At 33.3% G+C, this 11355-nt stretch overlaps 1 protein-coding gene across 4 annotated transcripts; it reads left to right on the top strand.

Annotated features, from left to right (window-relative positions):
- The first annotated feature begins 216 nt into the window (after nucleotides 1-216).
- Nucleotides 217-5676, top strand: LOC114413213 (probable glucose-1-phosphate adenylyltransferase large subunit, chloroplastic). 4 transcript variants are annotated; one of them, XR_003666878.1, is made up of 7 exons: nucleotides 217-514; nucleotides 1465-1548; nucleotides 1894-1949; nucleotides 2232-2291; nucleotides 2690-2802; nucleotides 4556-4623; nucleotides 5057-5380. XR_003666878.1 is itself a non-coding variant. In XM_028377492.1 (6 exons), exons 1-5 carry the CDS (start codon nucleotides 509-511, stop codon nucleotides 4593-4595), a joined length of 246 nt encoding a protein of 81 aa, XP_028233293.1. In that variant the 5' UTR covers nucleotides 219-508; the 3' UTR covers nucleotides 4596-4623; nucleotides 5057-5380. The 4 variants fall into 4 exon arrangements, 2 of the variants coding, with proteins under 2 accessions (XP_028233293.1, XP_028233282.1); XR_003666881.1 differs by lacking the exon at nucleotides 217-514 and adding an exon at nucleotides 1100-1349; XM_028377492.1 differs by lacking the exon at nucleotides 2690-2802 and having other exon boundaries at nucleotides 219-514.
- The last annotated feature ends 5679 nt before the right edge of the window (nucleotides 5677-11355 follow it).

The raw sequence follows: 11355 nt of genomic DNA, 5'->3' as shown, positions 1-11355 counted from the left end.
ACAAATTGGATACACTCTTCCAATCATAAAAATTATTATATACATATTTTTGATATCTTGTATCTTTTTTCCAGGTAAATAGTTGATTTTATTTACTGATTTATTTTGTTTTGTCTGTATATTGAATTTATAAATATAAAATATAATTTATATATTGCCTTGTATTGTCCAAAAACTCTCTAGTTGTACTTTTCGTTTTCTATAAACCCTTCCTCCTCTCTTTTTTTTTTTTTTTATTTCATCAAATCAAATTAATTCACCTAAACCCTATGGCCGACGAAGCCAAAGCCAAAGGCAACACAGCCTTCTCCTCCGGCGACTACCCCACCGCAATTCACTACTTCTCCGACGCCATCGCTTTGGCCCCCACCAACCACGTCCTGAAGATGCGTACCTGTTTCGCTATGGGAGGGGATGGCCATCGCAATCACCACTTCACTGAAACTGTGGCTATGGGAGGGATTGGGCCAACCATGGGGCTTGTGGACATTGGAAAGTGTGAAGAGGGATGAAGGTAAGTTTCCTGTTCAGTGAATCAGTGTCAATTGCAGAGGATTCATCTATAATATAATTGCCATTCATTTAGCTCAGATTCTGAGGTTTTATGCCATATGTACCTTCTGTCTGCGTTTTAGGAATGTCTCTTTGGTGATTATGTTTGATGAAATAAAGTTATTCAAAGTTCCATGCGAGCTGAAAAGGAATCTATATATATAAAGGGGTCCGCTTGTTTTTTGTTTTTAGAAGGAATCTACACTTTTGGAAGCTTATTATATTTATTTTTTGTAATTGTATGTTTTTGGCTATGGTTAGTGGCACTTTTAAATGTGGTAACCAATGCTTATGTATGCCAACTTGGCCCTAAAAATGTATTTTTTTTGTTGCTAATCCTACTTTTGTTAGGGGGGTGGGGGGACTAGGAATAAAAACTCTTTTAATTGTTTTTGCACATGGTGCCTCAGAGATCTCTTTTAATTGTTTCTGTCTTGCTTTCTTTGGGTCCCCTGCCCCTATTTACCATAGAAAAAGGAGTGGATACGTATTTATTTAAAATTTTAATTAGTATATCATACCATGAGCTACTTATAAGTTATAATATCTTCAAATTTTTTAAGTTTAATTGAACTTTTTAGCCTTTATTCCTAACACTCATTTCCATTCTGGTCCTACATAAAAAGTTTTCAAATTGGTTGCAAACATGATGCCAGCTTGACTAACGGTAAGAGTCAGAATAAAAAAAAGGACCAAGGGAAAAACACTACACTAATTAAGTCCATTTCATTGCATTATCACAAAAGGACACGAGGGAGAAAGAAAATGTTGTGAGGCAATTTACATGGGTATTTGAGGTGGGAACATAATCTTTAGTACATGCCAGATTTTTGTGTATACATTACTGCGTGTCCCTCCTTTTTTTTTTCTTTTCTCAAGTTAAATTGGACAGTAATAGATTGAATGTTGTAGGATGCCAAGCATGCAAACATTGAAAATGTATTGATCTTGGCCGGAGATAATCTATACCGAATGGATTGCATGGACCTTGTGCAGGTAAACATGTTAATTTTTTGTATCAGAGACTCAGAGTTGTGTAATTATCAAGACAATTAAGGCAATTATATTTGGCTTTAAGTTCTTCTCACTACTTGTTATTGAAATTTATTACTAATTGTATTCTGTGAATATTTTGTATCATTCAAGGCAATTAATTCACAAAAAAAAACTAGCTCTATGTTTCTTTTCTCTTACCCTTCTTATGTTCATACACCAAGTCTTTTGAATAGTTTTGCCAAAGGTTCCAAAGTTTTTAGACACACTGAGTTCATACATGGAGTGTTTCTTGATTTTATTTTCACAATTTTTGCTGATTATCTATCTTTTATAATTAATATGCAGAGTCACGTTGAAAAAAATACAGATATTACAGTATCATGTGCTGCTGTAGGTGAAAGGTGTGTTCTGTCTTCTTTTTACATGTGTTTCTTTTTATTGCGCTTTTGTTTGTTTAGTATCACTGTGCTGCTGGGAGAAAATATTCTCTTTCATTGAGAAGAAAAAGAGTCATTATAGAAAAAGAGTAGAAACACACTAACTTCGTCAACACAACATTTTAAGTTTAGTCTTTCCGAGTATGGAGGCTTGCTGAGACTGACTACAGTCTTATTTAAGTTTCATTTTAAGTTTAGCATGACTTTCCCTGATTATGGCCTATCTTTGATGTACTGAATTTACAGGCTACATGACATGCTAGGCGGGTGTATGTTGGAGGCCTTCCTCCTACAGCTAATGAGCAGGTAATATAGAATATTGGAATTTCTAACTAGGAATAGTGAAGTTGGTTTGGCTATCTGCTAAATATCTTTTTTGCCAATTAATTTTAGTCATTTGATCAAAGCTTGTTAGAGTATGTTACCACACTCTTAACATACTCTTTACTTCTGATTCTTATAATTTTTGAGTTGAGGAAACGCTGCTAATGTGTCTCAGTCCCACTATATGTTTTGCATTTTCTATTTTAATGCAATTTTTGTCTTCCAAGTCTTTCCAACATTTAAAAAATTAGGAATCAATATTTACTTAGATTTCTAAATTTAACATTTCATTTTTCAGATATTGATCCTACTTGAGAGAGCATTGTTTGGGACAATTTGGCTTTTTTTTTTAATCTTTTTCTGATCTTGTATTACTACAGTCAGTTGCAACTTTCTTTAGTCAAGTTATGGCTAAGCTTGGGGGAACCACTGCTGGCCCAGATACATAATAAACTTCAAGGAATCATGTTGCAGCCAGCCTTATACCTTTGAAGTATGACAATCATTATCCATATGCATTTACCAAAAAAAAAAATCAGTATCCATAAGTATATTATAATATATGGAATATGTGTGTGTGTTTGAACAGTGGTCACTTCAATTATCTAATAAGGCTTTGCAATAGAATCTGGGTCCACTAATTTTTTTTATTAATTCAAGAATCATACGTTAATTCTTGGGCCAATGTTAAGCATGAAAAGTAAATAAATGAATGAATACCTTGATTTATTCAAGAATATGTGTGTTTGAACAATGGTTCCCTCAATTATCTAATAAGGCTTTACAATAGAATTGAATATGGATCCACTAATGTTGAGGCAGTGTTAAGCAAGAAACATAAATAAATACCTTGTGGCTTGCCCTTGACTTTAGCCATTCTGCAATTGAGAAAAGGAAAACAATGGTGTCGGCTTCCAAATAATCATTCATAGCAATTGTCCCAATAACTGTCAAATAAAAGAAATTATTGGAACTGTAATTTCCAAACTATAAATGTTATAATAATATTTGATTAATAAGTACAAGTTAGTTGTATAATAATTAAAAAGTACTAATACCCTCTCTTTCTCGAGCTCTATATTTTAAACAGCAAAAATATATAATACATAATAAAAAAACTTTTCTTATTGAACTGAGTCGGTTACATAAATCAAAGAGTTTAATTAGAAAAATAAGTTAGCTATTGTAAAAGTTAACAATTTTCTAACCATAATAAATTATAATTAAATAATAGTATAAAAAAATTCATACCGTCAAAACATAAACTATTTACTCTAAATCAAATAATGGTCACGATATTTTATGATGAATCATATCATAAGCGTTATCTCGCATTTAGGTTACCCTGCATTTGGTTTAAACTTCTGAATAATGTCCTTACTTAAGGCAAGTTAGTGAACTGTGAACCCATCTTTTCTAATTTCTTCTATGGGTGCTTTTCCAATTTTCTCCCTAGTGTTTTTATTTCTAGTTAATCATATATCTTTGCTTGTATGTTAACTCATCCAGAGACATTTTCTCCTCTACATTACGTTGCATTTATTCTCTTATTAACTTTCTATTGCAGGTTTATATAATTTAAAGAAATTTTGAAGTAAATTGTGTTCATTTTAGATATTAACATAATATTATATATATTTTAACATATATAACATTATGTGTAAAAAAACATATATAACATTTATAAGTTACATTAAAGAATAAAAATACTCATACAAAAATACATTTACTCATCTGAATGTTAACTAATTACTACTTAATTTGGATACCTATGGCTATACTACTTAAGACTTTCTGATCTAGTTTGATTATATGTTTTATAGCTTCATTCTAGCTAGTTTGTTTCTATCATATGTTTGATAGCTTCTAGAAAACATATTTTGGGGGGTCAAGTTTGTCGCTTTCACGTCGCTCCAATAATTCAAGTTCTAACATACAAGGCAAAAAATATTGGTTAAAATGTGATTTTAATTCCTCTAATTTCTTAAATTCATAATTTTGATTTTATGGATTTTAATTGTAATATTTAGTTTTCTTAGTGCTCCTATTATCCGTGAAGTGTGAATTAATAGTAATTTTCTGGGTTGTTTGTTTTACAGCCAAATTGTAGTCCCATATTCTCATAGAGAATCAGGCCTAACTTACAGACTGAAGCCTCTATAACCTTTGTCCTCGCATGCTTCTTCATTGCATGTCTATGAAAATTTATTTGCATATTTCACTGTTTTTGTTTTCACTTTATGCAGGTACTTTGGTGAATGTGGTGATCCCACGACCACCGCCTGATGGTGAACTTGCCGCTGGAGTTGGAAAGGTGTGTTGTTGACCTATTCTGGAAATTCAGTCTCCTATTATCAATTATAGAAATTAAGAGCACATAATTTGTTTGTCTTTTTTTCCCCTTTCCTAATGCTGGGTTGATGTAGTTGTTGAATCAAAATAATAGTTAAGGTGAGTAACTGAGCAAGCATCAACGATGAACCATTTTTCTTTAGCAATCTGTAACTTGCATGTTTATATATATATATATATATATAGGCTCAATTTGCAAACTTCTACATTTGAATCCTAAAGTTGCCTTAGGCTCTTATTCTACATTTCTACCTTTCTACGAGTATGAAATAGTCCTGCAAACTTGCAGGTCAAAATATTTGAAATTATATGTTGTATTGTGGCATAATAATGTGATCATAATATATTTATCTGTACTCTCTGTCTAATCATGTTTTCTTGTTGCTTCTTTGTAGCAAGTAGATACTTGTGTGCTCGGGTTGCCACCCTATGAAGCAAAAAGGTCACCATATATTTTGCATCTATGGGGTTATGTATTCAAGACAGATGATTTAGTCAGGCTTCTGAAATGGAGATATCCTACACCTAATGACTTTGGATCTGAAATCATTCCTGCAGCTGAGGGAAAACAATGTCCATGTAAGTGAAATTGCACTAAACATATCTCCTTTCAAATGTTTGATCTATTCTAGAAGTAGTCTTATCTTACATTTACAAGGAACTAATTACTCCTTTAATGAGGTAATAATACAAGTTGAATGTCTATTGCCCTCTTTCAAGCGTATTTTTTCATTGACTATTGAGAATACATTGGAACAATAAAATCATTTTATGATGCTAACTTGACTCTTCCTGAATAGGTGGTTCAAGATATTTCCTGTTCCCAAATTTCTTGTTTAATGGTCTTTGTATTTTGTAGGTATAGGCACTATACACGGGTCATTAACACATTATAATTGTCCACTTTTATTTATACAGTTTAATTAAGAATTATATTTACAGTTGTTGATTATTAAGCAGGTCAAAATGTAATGAATGAAAAACATGGAAAATATATTTTCATTTAGCGACCGAAGTTGTGACCGATTTATTTAATTTATTTTATTTTAAAATTCATTATTAAATGATCGAATTGTATTTTTAAAATATTTTATATTTAAGAATAAATATTAAATAGCAACCGAATTAGCCAACGAATAAGATTTTAAATAAATTTGTTTTAAATAATTAGTAATTAGCGGCCAAATTGGGCAGAGTTTTAATTCATTTTATATTATAATATTAGCGACTGAATTTATTTATTTTTAGTTTTGTTTAAAATTAATTATTCAACAGTGACCGACTTCGCCACTGAATTTTATTTTTAATTTATTTTATATTTAAAAGTTTTATTATTGGTTAGCGACTGAGGCAGCCACCGATACTTTCGGTTGCCAATTTGGTCTCAAGCAAAATAGTAACCCAACACATAGTGACCAAATTTTAGGTACTTGCGACTGACTTTTTTGATCGCTAAATACCGATTAAAGTTTTATTCGGTTGCTGAGGACTTAACGACCAGAGTTTTTGCTACACAGAATTTAGTTGCAATCAATTTAGTGACAGAATTTAATTATTTAGAGACCGGAATTTTCGGTCGCTAAATCATTTTTTTAGTAAAAAATCTTTAATACAAAAGACAACTTGAAAATAATCTTATATTTGGAAATGAGGGTAGTATATGTATGACGTCATTTATATTTATTTGATTTGATTATGAATACGTCAAGAAATAATATTGAATAATGTTTTTATGAATCAAACAAGTTATAAATAATGTTTTTTATGTATAATAATCAAATCTATATATATATATATAAAAGAAAGTAGGTGGAGGTATATTTGGAAATATAATTTTGAGGCATCTTGTTGATCAGTAATTTAATGTAAAAAGTTTAATATTTTAACTTAATTACACTAATTGAGTAATTGTGTTTCCGTTTTCTATGTAATTTGTTGTTGCATCAGTTTCTTTTCATCGTTCTAGGATTTTCCTTCATCCAATGAGTAGTTATGTAATTTACTGTAACAACATTTTGGAAAATAAATTTCGCAATACCAAGAATTGGGAAGGCAAAACGTTTTAAAAAACAAATTACTGCACTTAAAAGTTACTTAATCAAACAAAAGTTACTTATCTGGATGAGTTACGTATCACAATCTGAAAGCAAAATATATTTCTATTTCTTGCGAATACCTTTCCTTGCCTAGAAATTTTCGTTCTTTTTCTTTTTCTCATTTGATTGTCATTAGTGAGGGAATGTTGGAATGATGACAATTAAAAAGCCTTATATTCTTTTCCGTTAGAATTCAAACATTTATCTTTCATAGATCTTATTTAAAATTTGTAAGCTTCTTTTATCCGTTGACAGGCTTTGCATTTACGTTGCAATGATTGGATATATGTTTTAATGGCTATTCAATTCTGTTTTTTTTTTAAAAAAAAAAGAATTAAAATCGGGTTTTAGTTGAGGTCAATAATCTTATGTTGTAGCACACCATAAAAAGGTGTGGTATCTTGGGTCTTAAAAAGAACGAGTAGAACGAGTCTTTTTTTTTTGGGAAAAATGTAAATTATATCAAATCCAAAATGATACAACAATAAACAGGATATACCCTGCAGCTAGAGAAAATCAAAAGCCTCCCTAATACAAGAAGGTCTATATCAAGATGTTAAAACAAATGCAACAGGTGCGCTTGTCTATACATAAGAAACTTAATCTTACTATTAACCTCTATTACAGAAAATTGATAATCTTCAAAAATCAGCTTGTTCCTAGACAGTCAGATGCAGTAGACTGTAATTGCTATAGCCAGACAACGTAATTTTCCTTGAACACCTGATGTGGATCTACCCCTAATTAAAGAGTCAGTAATGCGCTGTAAAGAAGTGAAACGCTTGCGGAAAGGAGTCAAATCACGAATGTGAGCCCAAACTTGGAGAGATTTCCTGCAATAAAAGAACAAATGAGCATTTGACTCAGCCTCATTTGAACATAAAGGGCAGAGGGAACCCTTGTTCAAAAAAATAATTTTGTCAAGAGTAAGCAACCGGTTCCTTTTAGCAAGCCACAGAATGAAAGACATCTTAGGGGAGATTGTTGGGTTCCATATAACAGAACACCAACTAACAGTAGGCTTGACACCTCTAATGTATTCATAGACTTTGCCAACAAGCAATTGTTCATTGGTGCTCCAAGATTGAATCCTCTTTTTGGCCTCTTCCGTACTTAGCTCTTTGGAGATAATAAAGTCCCTTATTTGAATGATTTTTTTTTATCAAAACTGAATCTGATGAAGAAGTATTGTAATTCCACACATCGCTCCCTTTGAAATAGTAATGGTGAACCCACCGAACCCATAAAGAATCTTTCTTACAAAGAAAGTCCCACAGGATACGGGAAAGAAGCGCAAGGTTCTAGTCCTTGAGATTAAAAAGGCCTAAACCCCTTTCTTTTTTCGGAGAACAAACTACTGACCAAGCAACCAAGGGCTTGTTTTTGCCAATATTCGCTTTGCCCCACAGAAAATTACGGCACGAAGCGTTGATTCGGTCCAGAACAGATTGCGGCAAAGGAAAAATCTCCATCCAGAAATTCACAATTCCTTGAATAACTGCTCTAATCAACTCTAACTTACCTGCATAAGATAAAGACTTCTTGCTCCATCCCTAAATCAGGCCAGTAATCTTGGAAAGCAAGGGAGCATAATGACATACATTTAATCTCGATGATAAAAGGGGAACACCTAAGTATCTAAAAGGGAAGTCACCCAAACTAAATCCAGTAAGCTGGATATGAGAAAGCTCATGAGGCCTAATACCGGCTGAGTATATGGCAGATTTATCAGAGCTGATGGAAAGCCCTGAAACCCTACAGAAGTGCTGAAGCTTGGCAAACATAGTTAACACAGAATGGATATCTCATCTAGATAGAAGCATAATATCATCTGCAAAAGCCAAATGAGATAGCTGAATACCTGCATAGTTGGGATGAAATTTAAAATTGGCATCATCCTTGAGGCTGCTCATATCTCTGGAAAAGTACTCCAAACAGAGCACAAACAGATAAGGGGAGAGAGGATCCTCTTGTCTAAGACCCCGCTGTCCTTTGAAGTGACCATAAATGGATCCATTGACTGCCACACTAAAGGAAGTGGAAGAAACACACTCCATGATCCAAGTACAGAACTGGGCTGGGGAAGCCAATGGACTTAAACATCCAATCCAAGAATTCCCAGGAAATGGAATCATAAGCTTTATGCAAGTTAATTTTCAGGAGGCATCTCGGAGAGGATCTTTTCCGGGCATATTTGCGCAAAATCTCTTGAACTAGGAAGATGTTGTCCATCATCTTTATGTTCTTAATGAAAGCAGTTTGAGTTTCCCCAATAATAGTCTTAAGCACTGGGGCTATGCGGTTGGCCAAAATTTTAGACACAATCTTGTATAACAAATTACAGTAAGATATGGGTCTAAAATGGTTAACCTGGGAGGCCTGATCATGCTTAGGAATAAGCGCAATAATAGCATGGTTGAGCTGCTTTAGAATTTTTCCAGTTGTAAAGAATTCATTAACCGCTGCAAAGATATCATCACTAATGATATTCCAAGCCTTCTTGAAGAATAAAACATTGAAACCATCTGGCCCAGGAGCTTTATTGTTATCCATCACAGAAATAACGTTCCAAACCTCTTGCTTAGAAGTAAGACAAAGTAAGGCCACAAAACAATCGATGGGAACCTTAGGACCCCTGTTGCAGATCGAAATGGAAGGAATTTGGGTCAGCTCATGAGCACTAAACAAATTCCTAAAGTGATTCACAAAAACAAGGGAAATTTCATCTTGGGAGGAAGTGTTATGCCCATCCTCTAGCCTTATGGCAGCAATAAATCGGCTATGTCTGTTGCGCTTGATTAATGCATGAAAGAATTTGGAGCATTTGTTTTTGATGAGCTGAGCAAATTTCATAGACTCCGCTTTTCTAAGCATAATGGTCTGCCCTCTAGTGCGGTTTGCCAGAGCAAGAAGGGAAGGATCTTGAGGATTTTGCTTTAGAGAATTAAGCACACTGTTATATTCAGCCTCAGCTACCTCCACTCGATTGGAGATGTTGTTGAACTCCTGCTTAAAAAGATTCTTCAAGGGAGCTTTAAGAGCTTTCAATTTCTTACAGACCTTGAACATGCTACAACCATGAATATTTTGCTTCTAGCCATCTGCAACAATTCTTAAGAAATTTGGATGATCCACAATAGCATTGTTGAATTTAAATGGAGAATTACCTCTAGGCACTACCAACTCAGTGGTGACAACTAGAGGAGTATGGTCTGAAATAGAAATAAACTCCATAACTTCACTAGCAGAATTTCCAAAGAAATTGAACCAGACCTGGTTACATAAAGCTCTGTCCAGTTTGCTCCACACCCTGCCATTAGTCCATGTGTACAAGGGGCTATGAGTGTTGATGCTCCCCAACCCCAGGTCAGAATAGCAATCAACAAAATCTTGCAACTCATAAGCATTGGGCTCAGCTCCATTGAAACGGTCGGTGGGAAACATAATGGAGTTGAAGTCACCAATGAGGAGCCAGGACAATTCATATTAGCATTGATACTATTCAGATTTATCCAAAGAGATCTTCTTGCCATAATGGAGTGAAGACCATAGATGAATGAAACATGAAAGCGCTTGACAGTGGTTTTACAATCAATAGCACAGTGAATCAATTGGGCATTTGACTCCAAAACAGAAAGATGAATCTTATCCTGCTTCCAGAGGATAAGAATTCTGCCAGCATTATGAGAAGCGAAGTTATGGGTGAAGTGTCAGTCACCAAACTTTCTTCTCATGATTTCCTCAACTGAAGCCTTATTCAACTTAGTTTCCAACACAACCAACGAGTCTTTTTACTTCTATAGGGAATTCTTCTACCTTTCTCTATTTTTATTTGGGCATTCTTTGTGAGGCTCCATCGTGTTTTGGCCTTGAGTGCACGAATTCAAACATGCCGGTGTGTAAACCTTGAGGGGCAAAATCGGCTATCAGATTGCATCGGAGGTCCGTCGGAATTTTGCTTCCAGGGCAGTGGTTATTACCCCGGTACAACATTTCCTTCTTCCTTTCGTTGTGGTTATTACCCTTGTTAAGTAACTTTTGTTTTTTCTTTGAGTTTCAATCGTTGTGTGGCATACCTTTATTCCCTACATATTCTTGCTTTCAACCTTCTTTAACTATTTTGAACACCATCTCATTGAGGTTTCATTCTATCTTTTAATTTGTTTTCTATTTCAATCCTTTTGGTCATATATATATATATATATATAAAAGGATAAGGAAGTAGGAAGGGATACATATAAATATATTTTTGAAGCATAACGTATTTTAACGTGTTTGATCTGTAATTTAATGAAAATAATAGTTTTTAAATTAATATTTTAACTTAATTACTGTTTAACGTGTGAATATATTTTTTGCATTAATTATATTTGCAATAAATGTTATTTTAAGTTTGAATATAAAAATATTTTATGAAATATTCAATTTTTAATTACGTTTGCATTAATTTCATGTGCTTAACGTTTTAATATTAATAGTCATTGTTTTTTATAATTGTGGGATCAAATTCTAAAATCAAATCTCAATTAATTAATGTTAATGGTTTTCTTTTCCTATACTTACAGTTCTCATTATAAATAGACAAACATCTTTTTAAG

This window comes from Glycine soja, chromosome 1 (assembly GCF_004193775.1).
Source record: "Glycine soja cultivar W05 chromosome 1, ASM419377v2, whole genome shotgun sequence".
NCBI classification, from domain to species: domain Eukaryota; kingdom Viridiplantae; phylum Streptophyta; class Magnoliopsida; order Fabales; family Fabaceae; genus Glycine; species Glycine soja.
Note: the sequence above shows the minus strand (reverse complement) of the source record. Positions and strands in the feature narration are given on the sequence as shown.

Bases quoted from the DNA above. Each gene is read 5' to 3' on its own strand.
- LOC114413213 (XM_028377481.1), top strand. From the start codon at position 4,486: ATGCTTCTTCATTGCATGTCTATGAAAATTTATTTGCATATTTCACTG. The intron at 4,624-5,056 runs GTGTGTTGTTGA...GCTTCTTTGTAG, and splicing joins TTGCCGCTGGAGTTGGAAAG to CAAGTAGATACTTGTGTGCT. The intron at 5,241-5,461 runs GTAAGTGAAATT...CTTCCTGAATAG, and splicing joins TGAGGGAAAACAATGTCCAT to GTGGTTCAAGATATTTCCTG.